Genomic DNA, 16,540 nt, shown 5'->3' with positions numbered 1-16,540 from the left:
AAAAAAAAAACATGAAGCAAATATTGAACTTAATTCTACCTCTCGTTTATCATTTGGCTGACTTGTTGTGCAGTACGCCTTGATAATGATAAAGCAATTTATCGTTAACATTTAGATTTGTATTGTGTCATCTTTTGTTGAACAAATCGAATTATTAATTGCTAACCAAATATTATATCTCAGTTCCGACACGGTTGACACAACCATCATTTTTGCGTAATTGAACGATGCCGGAATAAATTTGCTAATTTGATGTCCTTTTCTTGATTTATTTTAAGCATATCCAGACTTTTCATTAAGCCGATATCCTGTCCTCTTAACGAAGAAATGTATCTTGTGAATGGGCTGTCATTACATTATTAGTCGTGCTGCAGAGCTATCAGCTTTGTGTAAAATGTTTCTTCATATTTTGTCGTGTTGGTTTTTTATGTTAATATCGTCTTATTAGTTTTGCATGAGAATAATATTTATAACACGGTTATGATATTTGTGTGGGATGCCGGGTCTGATATCGCGTAATCTTCATTTTTGTAAAACTATACATTCCGACCGGGCTGATGTTCCATGGTCAGTGTAATACAGCTGTACTTCTCAATAGAGCAATGAAGTATATTGTTCTTCATCTCATGAGTATGAATAGTTTTCAAAGACAATAATCTTTTTGTCAACCAGTCCGTACTGGATGGTGCGCGGAGATGTTGGATTCGTTTGGAAACGTAGTATCTACAGTGTAAAATAAATCCTCTATGTATGCTGATACAACAACTTCAAAGCCCTCGTTTCCATCAATGCTGCGTAGGCGACTGTAGTCTTTCTGTGGAATATGGTATATTGGAATATTGGTAAAGTCCAAAGACGTTGTGTGACGATCATTTCACTTTTCAATCAAAATCATTACAGAAAAAAGGGTACTACATGTACATCCTTTCAAGAACAACAACTTCTTCTTATCACATATTACCCGAGCACAAACAACAAGTTTTCCCATCGATTCTAACACCTGTTAAAGTAGTTAAACGATGCTTCAATCACTTTACCATGATGCTTAATTTGTCTCATTATAAAGTGATAATATATGATAACTTGTTACTTTCCGAGTGTGTCATAGGAAAGAAGGATGTAATGATGTACATTCCATTGTTACTTTGACCTTCTAGTTGTATCTTGCCGTCACAAGATAGTATATTTTATACAACGAACTTTCTTGTAAGCGCAAGGTGTTAGACGAACAAGATTAAACTATTCAGAAGGCAAAAGAAAACCATTATAACATTATGTTCACACAAGTATGATAGTAACACGCTGGTACTTATTAATTTCTCTTATTAATATCTGGTGCTAGATACTATCTGGTGCGCACCTGGTAGTAGCAGGTGCGCACCAGATAAATCACGTGCGCACGAGATACTATATGGTGCGCACAAAACGCTATCTGGTGCGCACGAGACACTATCTGGTGCGCACCAGATACTATCACGTGCGCACAAGATACTATCTGGTGCGCACCTGATACTTTCTTGTGCGCACAAGATACTATCTGGTGCGCACCAGATACTGTCTGGTTCGCACGGTGACACCAATTTTTTATTTCTGATTATGAAAGAGAATGGTAATATTGCCTGAGAAAAGCTGGAGCAAGAGTTAATGTCTTTCATTAAGGCGCATACTACCTTTACTTTTATCTGCTTCTGGAGCTGCACTTTTAATTGAAAAAAGTCGGTAAAACTTGGGTAAATTTTTATTCTGAAGTAAAAAATATTGCAACGTGACCTACAATTTTTATTCTTGATTTTATAAAAGAGCATGGTTAATATACTTCTGACAGTAAGTTTCAGCAAAGTTACAAGAATTTCATTGAGATGTATACTACCTCAAAGTGTACCTGCCGATGAAGGCGTACTTTGAATAGAAAATATCGGCAAATGTTGGGCAAATTGTAATTTTGTAGTGCAGAAATTTGCACGGTGACCCCAAAATTTCTATTTTCATCTTGATTATTAAAAAATTCCGGTTGACATATTGCTTGAGAAAAACTTGAGCTAACGTTTAAGAGTTTTTTTTTTCATTCAGGTGCATACTACCTTAACGGTATACCTGATCCTGGATGCGCACTTCTCTAGTGCAAAAATTTGCACGGTGATCAAAAATTGCTATTTTTTATTTTAAAAGAGTATGGTTGAAATGTTGCTTGAGAAAATGCTTAGGCGAAAGTTTAAGTCATTTTTGACCTGCATACTACCCTCAAATTTACCTGCTTCTGGAGGTACACTTTGTATTGAAACTATCGGTAACACTTTGGTAATTTGTAATTTCTCTAGTGGAAAAATTTGCACGATTACTCCCAATTTTCATTCTTAATTTTGAAAGAGCATGGTTGAAATAGTGCTTGAGAAATGCTTGAGCGAATGTTTTAATTTTTTCATTAAGGCGCATACTACCTTAAAGTTTACCTCCCCCTGAAGGCCCACTTTGAATAGAAAATATTGGTAAAACTTTGGTCATTCGTAATTTCAGTAGCAAACAAATTTCACGGTTACCCCAATTTTTATTTTACTGGATAAATACTTTGGTACCTTCTCCATGATCTACGTGTCCTGCTTTGTCGTCATAAGCTAATACAGTTCCAACAACCCCCATTTTTCAAAGTAAGATCAGCGACCCTCATTCCCTTGCTTGAATTATTCGCAGAGTTCCTTCGAGCTGTTGCCCTTGTTAGAAGATGGCAGCAGTACAACATTGTCATCTCAACAGATAATTTGATGGCGGAAGTGTAAAGGTTTTAGTGTCAATGCATCGGCAATAATATGCGAAATAATTGGTATCTATGTTTATATGATAAGTTTCGGTTACTTTATGTTTATACTATATTTGATGTATATGTATAGATTATTTTAGATGCTGTATGAGAAAAATATCGACAAATAACTGTACTGTAGACGGTTAAGAATATATAGCTTTAATTTTCTTGTTCTTGTATTATTTGAGACTCTAGTTTGTCTTTGGTAAGAAAAAATGTTTGCCGGACAAAAGAAAAAATGGCAACCACGGATGTGAATGTACATCGAAATCTTGCACCCAATGACGGTGTTACCTCCGGCAGGGAGGTAACACCCCTCTCCAGGTCAAAGCCTGGTAGCCCCAGCACGATATTGTTAGGTCGCGCCTGGGAGACGCTTAACTAGTATCGCCAGGTGTGCGGAAGTGCTCCTCTGTATTTAAATGACGGCAAAACAGCAAATCTCTATTATCAGTTTCTTTCAAGTTAAATAACCCAAGATTAAATACCGAAGCAAATTTTAACTCGCCATGTGAAAACATGAAAACATTGAAAACATTGATTATAACGTTGCAGCACGGTCCCTCCACAAAACCGTGGTTGCAGGAGTGATTTGGATCGAACTTTTCTTACGCGGCGTCCAACAACAACGTTGAACATCTGAATGCATCTGCATAATTGTCATAAATTAAGCCAAGACCAGGACTTTACACATTGCATAATTAACACCTTATTGTTTAGCAACTTGAATGGTGTAGTTAACCTGGTAATTTCAGCTATATCGACTAACACAATTTACGACCACTTAAATCGGCTCCGTATGTCTCTCATTTATCCATAGAAAATGTGAGTGCTAGGAAATCAGCGTTTTGTGAAATAATAGACATGATTTATTGTATATTTCCTGTAGTCTGCGATGGCTAATTGCCCGTGGTCAAATCCTAATCAATCTGAATGTCGTAGGAGGACATAAACCGGTATTTCTGCTCTTTTATTATATCCTGTGTCTGTTGAGACCATCTTTGGTAATTTGTTTCTATAGTACCAATTTTTTTTCACTCTGACCCCCAATTTTTATTCTTGATTTTGAAGGAATATGGTTAAAATATTGCTTGAGGAAAGCTTAAGTCTTTCATTGGGGTGCATACTACCTTAAAGTTTACCTGCATCTCGAGCTGCACCTTTTAATTCAAAAGAATGGTACAACTTGGGTAAATTGTAATTTCTATATTAAAAAACAATATTAAACCGTGACACCTAAGAGCATGGTTAAAATATTCGTGACTGTATGTTTTCATCGAGGCGCATACTGCCTTAACGTGCCACCTCCGTCTGAGGGCGCACTATGAAATATCGGCAAATCTTGGGCAATGATTATGAAACAGTATGGTTAAAATATTGCTTGAGAAAAGCTTGAACGCAAATTTAAGTCAATTGTCGTCAATTTGAAATATTGGTTGCTTTGGTACATCGCTTACTCCACAGATAGTGGTTCATCGGTCCATCGTTCTTTTAAATCTTGTCAAGGTTTTCGAATGTTGACATGGCTTTAGGCGTTACAGATGTTTTCTCGACAAAAGAACGAGTTACCATAAAACGGTACAAAGCATCTTACATAAGTTCCCCTCCGAGATAGAATAAACGTTAGGAAGAATAAAACGGAGAAAAGCATCGAGTGTTTTTTTTTCTCGTTTACGTGAAGAATATACGGAAAAATTTCCTCGAGATAACTTTACGACAAGCTGAAGTTTTTAATTGGTGTGTTAAATTTGTTACGACAATACATTGGTTTTGTCTGAAATCCATAAAAATCACTCGTCCGATAATTAAAATCATTGACTTAAAGTCTCGGAAGCACTTTTGAAACACTAAGAAGCACTTTCTTATCTCTTCGTGTACACATTTACCGGCATTGATGTCGCATTAAAGTGATTTTCTGGTTGTTCACCTACACTGTACATAATACTGGTAAGGTTGACAATACAAGAGACTTTCTCATGATTACATGTTAGTGGGCAAGCATATCAATACATACATGTAGAAGTCGCTCAGAATGTCACATGTTTGGACAAAATTTTAAAAAATCCATGGCAAGCCTTGTCGTGATAGCGCTGTATTGCAATACATAAGACTTTTACAAGACCTAGTTACCAACACGCATGCATCTTTGCTTGCCAAGGTGTCTTGTCCAGGCAGCTGGATGCCCACCGAAATCAGGTAGTTAGTGAGACTATAGTCGAAGTAACGGAATCGTGCGAGAGGACGGTAATATGTATTCAGGTATATTGGTATTCGTATAGTTTGTTAGTGTTCATACACTGTTACCCTAAATATTGTTAAAACAACACGTATCATATATGATACGGGATGATGGAAACCTATGTATTACGAATTTCCAATTGTAGCTCATTGTCTCAATTAGCTAACTGGCTCACGTAAACTTGCATGTATTGCGATAACGAATACTCTAACTCTGTCACACAAAGATCGACGGAATCTTAAACTGTCCCACGGAGATATTGAGAAAACGAAAAGGCAATTTAACCTCAATAATCATCCCGCTGGAGAGAATTGGTATTTATAAAGGAATGATATTACCTCTACTCGAAGGGAGATTAACCATGTACGGTTCTTACGTTTATATCGATAATGTTTTGCAAATAGCATTGGACTGCCTCCCAGTAGTTTACTTTTCAATTGCCAATAAAGCAGTCTGGTCTCAAGCATCGTGATCTTCAGTTGAAATTCCTTTCACTGCAATCGGAACACATCATCGAATGGATTGCAACCTTTGCATCTAATGAGACGATGACCAATAACAAAGTAGAAGCAGTAAATGAGGACGCCGTTAATCGGGTAAGTGTATTTTGTAGGAGTCTTTCTACACACTTGAAAACAATTGTACTCTAAATTGAGATGGTGATGTTACAGCTTCGATAGTCTTCATTTTTTTAAGAAATAGTTACAACTAAAGTAGACACTTTTTCTGTCTTGACATTTGTCTTTAAATTACAGACATGATGAACGTTTTAACTCTCGAAAATTGCGTAGCAGTGTTCCCAAAAAGATAGCACAAATTGCATTTGGATGAGGCGTTGTCTATTCAAGTACTATTCGAGAACCGCTGGAGAATTTCCACGGTTTTGTTCACGGGCAGCAGAACAAGCCGGATATTCTTCGTTTTTAATTTTAGACTTAAAACACTTGAACTATGTCAATAGTGTATGTAAGATACTCCAATTGACCTTATTGGCACGTTATTTCAGTCCATTTTCTTCAATAAGCTGTTGTTAAACGTGGAAACTTCCGCTGTTAAGGAAAAAGCCATTACTTTGTCTTCAGTCAAGGGGCAGTAAAAATGTTCAGATGCTCTGTATCGGGCCAGAAAAGACCAGCCCCCCGCCTATTGGTTCATCCAAATATTTGAACCATAAACTTTGTCGACGCTACCGCGCCTTTTTATTAAAAGGCTACAAAACGGTGCCCCCGAGAAATAACTTATTTCGTATCTCCGCCGTTGGCAGCTCTTTGAAATATTTAAGTACCTTGTTAAATTACAAGCAGTTTTTTGTTATGTTATCTACGAGCTGTGCGGAAACCGGTCCTAGCCTTGGGGTAGTCGATAACAAAAGCTGAGGCACTAGAAATGTAATTCCTTAGTTTGGTGTCAATCACTTCTTCCCTCTCAAAACAAAACCTCTTAATGCGAAATTATTGTTCTTAGTTACGTATGTAGCATAACAACCTATTTTTTATTCATGAATATAAAGAGGCATACGTTAAACCTTTTACACTTCTTTATCGTAAAAAAAGAGTGGTTTGACTACCTATATGTAGGATTTTCTTAATAGCAGGACACAAAACGTCATAACTGATGATAGTTCAGAAAGTTCTGTCATGACTGTAAATGGCATAGATTGAAAGATTCAGTCTTGTGCGGTCGCTCCGGCGCACTGCGACCTACGACCCTTTACTACTGAAAATTCAGTCATGTGCGGGCACTCCGGCGTAGGTCGTAGGTCGCAGTGCGCCGGAGCGCCCGCACACGACTGAATCTTTCGGTCTATAAGGGACTGGTCAGTTTTTTCGGCCGGGGGGGTGGATTCATAGGGGGGGGGTCACCCTGTTTTTACTTTGGTGATGGGGGGGGGGGGGGGTCACCATGTTTTTGAAATGCCCAATAGGGGGGGGGGGGGGTCAGTGTGCTTTTGAATTTTGACACAGTCTCATCATTGTCAGGAGAAGCCATTATTATATTTTTGGAAAATGTAACATGACCACTTGGTCATTTGAGCAATCGAAATTTAATGGGCCCTGCAAGTTCGAAAAGTTTACGTTCAGTGGTTTTAGAGTTCGAGGTCGATAAAATATGGCGGAAGAAAAAGAGGAAGAAGCAGGGCCTCTAAAACACAGCAAAGAAAGTCCCTAAAGCTTGTGCGGTTTAAACCAAGCGGGCCGCAAACATTTAATCAGAGGGCTCTCTATTTAACACGCCGAAATTAATAAAGTTTCAGAAATGCAAACATGTTTTCCAATGAGAACAGATTCCATATCGACGTAGACCTTCTGAATCATTGCTCTCTTCATGAAAATTTTAACGAAGCTGCAAATTGGTCGTTTCTTGTTGAACATAATCGTGCTGCAAATTGGTCGTTTCTTGTTGAACATAACCGTTTCTTTGTGTGCTCTACAAACATCTAGAGCTTTGTAATCTCTTTTGTTAGAGAATACTCGGAGAAGTCCACTCTAACAGGGCATACGATTGCCATGTTGCGTTAGTATAAGTCGTCTTTCAAGTTGGTTTGGTTCGGCCGTGTCCGTCTATCTTCGGTTTACTTCACAGGAAGATGTCTTGAAACAACGACGACGACGGAGCATTGCCATCGCTCTCTTGGTGTTTGGGTTTACGGCCGTTCTCGCTATCGCTACTATGGCAGGGATTGTTGGTAAGTAATTGGAAAAAACATACTGAAAGAAAAAATTCACACCATATATAGGTTGTGTTGTTGTGGCAAGCTGCTGTTTGTTAGCCAAAGTCTTTGTAACTATCCCCCGCATGAAAACTAAATATACGACTTCTCAGTTCCCGATATATGAGCAATAACATATGTGTTTGGTGCCAGAATTACTTTGCACGCAGGTTATTGCGGATATTTTGTGTCATTTTCCTGACTCAAAACGGATTAAGGCTACTACAGTATAAAATGCGGGGATGCTTTAGTATTCATTTTTGTATTTTGACGTACTTGCTTTAACAAGCAACATCGGATTTACCTCTTGAACGTCAATTACTTGTGAAATACGTTTGTAATATTTGTTCAAATATTATTGGTTTTGTAAACGTTTGACCAATTATTGACACATTAAAGAATAACATGCATGTTTGTAAATAGCAAAATTCAGGAATCTCACCGATTTCACTACCCCAAAATGTAAATGAACGCTGCAGTAAATGCACTTTGCTCAACATATTGTGATATCTCAGCTGGGTTCCTGATCTACGGAAGAGAAGACATGCGGCTTCATAAAATGCCATTGACGACAAAACGAGTTTCCCTGGGATAGCTGGTAAAACAGGGGTTTGTACGTTGTGATTATCTCTGAATTACGCCGAATGGTTGCTCGTGTATATTGTTAGGCCTAAGGACGACATCGATAGCATCCTGGCTCCAGGGAATATATACAGAGCTTACGCATAATCTTATATTACACGATCTGAACTAATTTAGGATAATTTGATCTTCAACTTTTCCAATTTCTCAAACGTGTTAGGTGCCATATAGGTAAATGTTACAAAGTACTCATAACTTAAAAAAACAAATGCAGATTAGTTTACATTTGAAGATTAAACCGACATTACTTCACTATCCAAATATCCTAAATTATTCTCATCGTGTTATATTAACAAAATTTATTTCATTGTAGCCTTCCGTTTTACGTAATGACGCAATCCCCACCTTGTTCATTAAGGTTCCCTTGGATCGTCTGGTTCGGCAAGTACTTCTGGATATAACCGAGGTCAACCGACAGAACAGTCTGTACCACAAACACCGGTAATCGGTCAAGGTATGTGTAAGAAACTGCAGTGAATTCAAGATGATGATTTGACTCTTGCTTGCAGATATATCCATAGACGATACAGCAAGACATTGAAACAACTCATTAACGTACAGGTTTCTTCCAGAGCCTCGAATATAACAGTGTCGGTTACCCAGACTGCTCAGCAGGGCTCTTTCCTGGCCGCCGCTAAAATAGGGGAGCCAGGGTTGCCAGCCCTGTGGATGTAATATAATAAATGAGTTCGGGAAATCAGTTTAGTAGCAACAAGGGCAAACTGGCTTCTAGAGTAATCTAAAAATGCAACACCCTAGCGTAGTTAGAACATTTTGAACAGCAACTCCCGAATGGACGCTAAAAAGTAAAAAAAAAAAGATACGTTGCTTGCAGCATGCGTCCCTTTACATTGGAACCAGCTTGCGTAAATTACGAGCTGAAGAAATAATTAAATGGCCGCCTTTCTTGATCACAAGAAGTAAATAATTCTGTCAATCTTGAAGATAATGTCTTGGGGATACAACCGTAAATTAAGTTGAAATATAAAGTTGTCATTGAGAGCAACGTTTTGGGTTTTTTTTATCTCTTCGTACATTCAAACATATATGACACTAATACATATTCATAACTTTGTCAATGACATCCCAAATACCGATGACCCAACAGAATTACAGTAGCGCAATTTGTCTGCATGGTATGCATACTAGTCGCGCTATTGGATGTGGCATTTGTATACTAATATACTTTTGCTTGTGTAGTTGATATAGATACATATATACACACATACACACATATACACACATATAAATATATCCACACTTACACACATACATACACACATACATACATACATACATACATACATACATACATACATACATACATACATACATACATACATACATACATACATACATACATGCATGCATGCATGCATGCATGCATGCATGCATGCATGCATGCAGACAGACAGACAGACAGACAGACAGACAGACATACATACATACATACATACATACATACATACATACATACATACATACATACATACATACATACATACAGACAGACAGACAGACAGACAGACAGACAGACAGACAGAAAGACAGAAAGACAGAAAGACATAAATACATACATACATACATACATACATACATACATACATACATACATACATACATACATACACATACATACATACATACATACATACATACATACATACATACATACATACATACATACATACATACATACAGACAGACAGAAAGACAGACAGACGCACGCACGCACGCAGATATATACACACATACACACACATACATACATACGATGTTTTCGAGCCCCATATAAACGCGCTATTAGAGTTAATTATGATAGATTTTTGATCACGTAGCGGACCGCATACTCGTAATTTGACTGTCATTGACCCAGAACTATTTTCAACTTGACAACTTCTGCATTTGATAAAAAGCGATCCATTTTCATGTTTAAAATAGAAATCTCCAGTTTCAGAATAGTATGCATAATCAATCAATAGACTGGATAACAGCGATTTGATGTATTAATGCGTTCGATTATACAAACTATATTTTTTCGCATTTTTGTCTAACGTGGAAATAAAGTATTCGATTGTCACTTGCAATTAAACCTTAATATTTTGAACGAATACCAATAGATAAATGTAATAACAACAGCTAAATGACTATGTACCTTTGCGGTAGAACACCACTCACCCTCCTGACATCGGGCAAATGTTCACCTGCCGTCGGGCACGTATTTCCTTCTTTTGTATACAATACATTACTTAATTTATACGTGGTGAGCAATTTTATTTATTTTTTATTCACAGCTCTCATTGAAGTAGTTGGCATTCAGCTATTTGGGGTCTTCAATGTAACCATGGGAACCGATCAGTTGTTATCATTCGGCCTTCAGCTTGACTTTGGAAGTGAAAGAACAACCTATTTAAGTTCGGTCGATGAGTTATTTGACGTACACATTTACTTTTCTGCCGATGCATCGGGGGAATCTCATTCCGTGAAAGTAATCGCTGGTCTTGCAGCGCCTCTCATGATCAACATCCAACATTCTCACATAACTGTCCAAGGACTGTTTGCGACGTATGATTTTCGCGGCCTTGGCTGCACAATGTTTCCATACGTATGTGTAGATATGTCGCTAATTGAGGGTACCTCTGTCATCACAGATTGCATCCCGGTAGAATTCTGTACACGTAAGTTACATTTAAGTTTCACGATATCAACTTCTAGCGGAGATCAACTCATTCTCGCGAGGTAACAAATAGGGAATTCTGGACAAAATTCAGGCACCGGACATATCATATAAACTGTCCGAATAATGTTTGATGTTTAAGCTTATTGTTGCTCACGTTTCTTCTCGTTAGTGTATCCGGGATTTGATGATTTGCTGAATAATGTTTTTTGTATATTCTCAAATATCTAATGAAAGTTGAACCGCATCTGTCCACGAATAATCGATACATTGAGTAATATCAGGCTTTAGCCTTTTGGCTTGGAAACTTACAAACATTCTCTTTCTTTGTAGACCAAGTTCAAGGCATGTATATAGATGTAAGTGCTAGCAGTGGTAGCACGTTGGATGTGGCAACTGGATCAACGAAGTTATTTACCCTTGATCTTGCGGTAGTTACTGGACCAGATACAGCCTCTTTCACTGGTGAACCTGAACAAGTATTCGGAATGATTCTGCATCTGAAACCATCTGAGAACGGCCCGGAAGTTCTGACATTGACCATAACAACCATGGTAACACAAGATGTGCTGGTGTCCCCGAATGCAACAGTAGCAGTTTATGGAGTGACCTTTTCAGAAGCAGACTTAGTTAACTTGTCATGTGACAACATCACCATCGCCTGTATTGATTTATTCCCTGCTGATAACTCAATACCGCCATGGAAGTGGTCTGAGGGTGCCTTTCTTTCAGGCTGTGTTTCACTGCTTCAATCATGTATCGGTAGTGTATCGCGGTCCTTCTCTCATTCCACAATGGGCAGTTAACTTGCTGATGTCAAGAAACATTAAACACAGATATGTTTTGCATAAAAACGTACTATTGAACAAAATTTGGAGAGGAAGAGAAATCTGTCAGCATCATAGCTGCACAGTCAGCAACATACGCACAATAGTATTATTGTCCGAAAGTGGAACAGCACGCGGCATCATTACCAGCAATGCCCCCAAATTTACTATGATTTCAGCATGTTATTACCCTCCCCCTTACTGGAAAACTCCCTAACTGATGCTCTCTATCACAAAAACCTCACTGTCTTTGCTCGCTCATCTTACGTATTGCCTACTATCCTGTCATAATATAAAATAAGGGCAGGGGTGCAGCTACGTAGTAATACGGCGACAACAGGTGTACGGTGGAACTTGACCAGGTTTATTGACTGTGGTGCCGTGCGGGAACGGCCTATCTCGGCCGACCCTAGGCCTCCGTGAGAGATGGGGCTCAGTGTAAAACAGAATCTCCAGTGAATACCCCATAATCACGAAAGCAACCTCAATTTACACATTTACAGTTCTTTGTCGGCTCAATCGTCTTAGAAAGTACAATAAATATAACTTTGAGTTCTACCGACTTTTGAAAAGAAACAATGTACAAGTTATCAGTTTGCCCACACAACAATATTGTTTAAGATCCAAGCCGTGAAAGTATGAAAAGCACCCTACCAGCATCTTTCTATTGTCCAATTTTGTACAAAAGGGAATCTATGAATAATCATGAGAATTCATATGATACAGGTTCCTGAACGGCGGCGCCATTTAATTAGAACAAAAAATTGTGAAAATGCATCTTCGCGCCAATTTTGAAAGATATGCGGGACACAATCTCACGCCCATGCGATTTTTAAGAAGGTAAATTTACAGCAAATGAGAAAATTATAGAAATATGACAATCCCCTCGGGAATGCCTACAAACAAGCAAATTCTACTCCTTATTTATAAGCTAAGGACTTTTTGAAGTCATCTTTTAAGACAAAGGACACACCGTTAGTGATAAATAATTGTCACCACCAAACTGTTCCTGGTTGCATGACGTTGTGTTCAAAATTCATACATGTATGAAATACTATCGGCGATGATGTTTTATTACAAATTATACATCAAATTTACGACTTTTTAAACTTAACGTTCGTTTTTTAAAGTTTAAGAAGGCTACGGCACCAAACTTATCAATTTACTGGCCGTCACCAGAAACTATCAATGGTAATTAGAAACTGGTAAGAAAAAAATTATTGATGGTTTTCTTCTCTTTTCATGCTCATATTCCATTAGTTCAAGTCAATCCCGTTCAAAATCCACTGACAATTAATGGCAGCGTCGATGTCGTCATGGGAGTTCCAAACGATGTAACCATGTCACTCATCATCGAAATTGCAAGTAATCAAACAGGAGTTAAGTCTGGTCAAGCAAATAATCTGCTGAAGATTGAGGTTTACGTGTCCGGCTCTGAGAATGGGGTGGATTCAAAAGGAGAAACATCTGAAGCCAATGTCACATCTGAAGCAGTGACGTTTCAGAAAAGCGAGATTCTTCAGATCGTGACGACGGCGAATCTGGATCTCTCTCCTGGAAACTGTGCAAGCTCTCCTTACCTCTGTGTCAAATTGTCACCAGTGGCAAACTCTGGCTGGTTTTGGTACGGTCAGAGTGAGTATATTGGTCCTAAGTGTATAACTCACACATCTTGCAGAAGTAAGTGTTTTCTATGTTAATGATTGTCTATCGTGTAAGATGGCCTGGTTCTTATTGTCATCCAAGTAACACCTTACGGACTGTCAGTCAGTTTTTGTCTCCCTTTTCACGGTTAACGTTTGTGGCAATGATGATATGGGTAATATGGGTAATATGTTTCATCCATGCGTTATGATTACATAACAATTGTAGAAATATTTATGACGAAGATCACTATGTTAATGATTATGTTTGTAAGTATTACCATGATAATGGTGATGATATAGTAATGATAATAATGATGATGTTGGGGCTGCTGCTGATAATGATGATGATGATGATGATGATGATGATAATGATGATAATGATGATGATTAATAAGACGACATTGATAATGATTACATGAAGCACTACTTACAGTAGAGATATTTCCAATTATCGCAAGGGTTTATTTTTTCAGACACCGTGAAGTATGTGTTGATCCTAGAATACATGACATGGCCAAGTGCTCTTCAATACTGTCAGGATCTGGGGAAAACACTAGTGCGATTTGACGACGAAGAACGGCTGTTATACTATTTTTATTACAAACTCAAGATGACAAAAAACAACAGTTTGTAACAATTACATAATTTGCTTAATTTGAACATACCTGCACTAGGTCAACCTTCACAAGGCAACTTACTTAAACGAGGTAGATTCATTTGTAGATTGATATTCTAGCCATGGCTAAATTCCTGTGAAGTTGCTCGCGTGCAATGACGAATAAACTTGGTGAATGCGTACAAGGATGTACGCACTCAAGAACGTCTATGCGAATTTGTTGTTCTCGTTTCACATTTATTTCAATTAGATTTCTGGACATTTTATACCACAATTTACATGAATAATGATTATCATACGATTGATCATAACCAAATTTATTATATGCCTTCAGTTTTCATGCCTGAATGGATTGATGTAAACGATAGAAATTCCGAAGGACAGCATCTACACTCTGATGGATCAACGCCACCTGTCATGAACTGGGCACCTGGTGATCCTTATGATGCTCGTAGTGGTAATGAAGACTGTGTTCAATTAACGTGAGTGTCATTACATTTCCTTTACTATTGAAGTCAACCAACATTGCTCTCGGATGTAGAATATATATCAGAAAATGGATTTGATGTGCGTCGGTGATAATGGCCCAAAACGTACCTTTTACGACTTGCAATTTTAAATTGGATTTTTGGTCGTGTTAGATTTAATGTTTTAATCTCAAAACTTTCCATTTTATGGACTTGTAAGCTTTTACACTTTTGAATTTTTTAAAAGTGTATCTTAAGCGTCTATGCGCACTGTTTTATGTGGATTTAGACGCTACAGGAAAATTATTATTATTATTATTATTATTATTATTATTATTATTATTATTATTATTAAAGGCAAAACATTGGAAATTTTGTGTAATGAAAAATGTTGGTCTTGAGTGATGTAGCAGGAGTTAACCTAAGGATTTAATTTTATCGAGCTTACAATTTGTATTTCAAATAAAGCAAACATTGGTAAAAAATCGCAGTGATTGAAGAAGAGAAGAGTTATCATTCCTATCATCTGATTGGTTTGGTATTTCTTGTTTAGATTCATTAGTGGCATGTGGAACGACATCATGTGTGATAACCAATTACGATTCGCTTGTCAGGAAATAAGTGAGTAAATCCATTAAAAACATTTACTGGTAAAACGTCGAAAGGGGGGTAGCTCCTTTGCTGTGATTATCAGGAGACCACAAAGAGATTAATCTCTTATATACGACAGGCGTGCACAACAAAAATGTCTCAGAGGTGAAAACGTTCATCACTGGTGTTATCCGCAATATTATAGCCCGCGACATTGAGCAAACACATGTAATGTTGAAGTCAACAAAAATCTGCAGACTGATTTCTTTAAATCTAATAAACATAAGGTGAATGCTTGTCAAAGGTCCTATTTTAAAATTACTAAAACAAGCTAGAATGTCTACATAGTTCTGGTTTGATCGTGAAATACTTAATATTTAATATTCCAAAGTATATATTCAAAGGCAATCTGGCAATATAATCTTTGATGAAACAGAAAAGATGGACATAACGTTGGAATGTACCATTTTGATAACGGACATGGAAAGCGAATAGAATAGAAAGCGAGACGTCCCATTATGGGAACCGGAGTTCCATGTATCTAACAGCAAGCTCTGTGTGTGACAGGTATATGTTGACCCTTAGCCTTGCAGTCGGCCGAGAGCGTTCATTTGCTGTGAATTTCGCTGTCCCATGCATACTGTAAATCATACCCCCTGAGCATGGAAATAGTCAAGCTATAAGATCAAAGCGCAAATTTCCATATTGAATAAATGTCTCGAGATTACCTTTATCAAGGATAGACCAACATATACAATCTTCAAGGTGGGGCAGATGCCCCAAAGGAGTTATGCAGGTTACCCTAATCCTCGCTAAGCTTTGTTCTCTTCCTACCCGATTTGGTCAGGCTATGGCTCTATATATACTTTGTGAAGTTTGACAAATCGTCGAGGTCTGAATGAAAAAAACCCGTCTGTAATTGCATGCCTGCCTTTCACGGTCACTATTCGGCAGCACTATTCATTGTGAACAATGGAGTCCACGTTCTGTACTTATTATATAATCATGCCCTGTCCGTCGCATTTGATTGGTCGAGCTGAGCCACGTGACTGACCACAAATACACAGTAATGGTTTGTTTACATGCCCGTGAATATGAATAATAAGATTAACAACTCAAAGTATCGTAACTTTACAGCTGAAACGTTAATCATAATCAATCACAAAACAAAATGGAGCACTTGTAGGTCAAGTTGAGATACTTTTTTCTGAAAACATCTCAGGATTAGCTAATTTTTTACAGCGCGCGTGACTGTGTTACATCACCGTCCCTCCACCCACAGGAGGGACAGTGGTTGCGTATTGCTCAGTTTCTGGCGCCAAGTTGTC

General features: G+C 37.9%; 1 protein-coding gene across 1 annotated transcript in view; it reads left to right on the top strand.

The window, feature by feature from the left end:
* The first annotated feature begins 7,622 nt into the window (after positions 1-7,622).
* Positions 7,623-16,540, top strand: part of LOC139150844 (uncharacterized) — a 35,100-nt gene continuing 26,182 nt past the window's right edge. Inside the window, exons 1-8 of the mRNA XM_070723258.1 lie at positions 7,623-7,722; positions 8,747-8,842; positions 10,683-11,066; positions 11,399-11,827; positions 13,153-13,572; positions 14,012-14,164; positions 14,489-14,636; positions 15,175-15,242. Coding sequence (XP_070579359.1) covers positions 7,707-7,722; positions 8,747-8,842; positions 10,683-11,066; positions 11,399-11,827; positions 13,153-13,572; positions 14,012-14,164; positions 14,489-14,636; positions 15,175-15,242 — 1,714 coding nt within the window. The 5' untranslated portion in view covers positions 7,623-7,706. The remainder of the gene's footprint in view (positions 7,723-8,746; positions 8,843-10,682; positions 11,067-11,398; positions 11,828-13,152; positions 13,573-14,011; positions 14,165-14,488; positions 14,637-15,174; positions 15,243-16,540) is intronic.

This window comes from Ptychodera flava, chromosome 15 (genome assembly GCF_041260155.1).
Source record: "Ptychodera flava strain L36383 chromosome 15, AS_Pfla_20210202, whole genome shotgun sequence".
In the NCBI taxonomy this organism is placed as follows: Eukaryota; Metazoa; Hemichordata; class Enteropneusta; family Ptychoderidae; genus Ptychodera; species Ptychodera flava.
The sequence above is the reverse complement of the archived record's forward strand: the minus strand, read 5'-3'. Positions and strand labels throughout refer to the sequence as shown.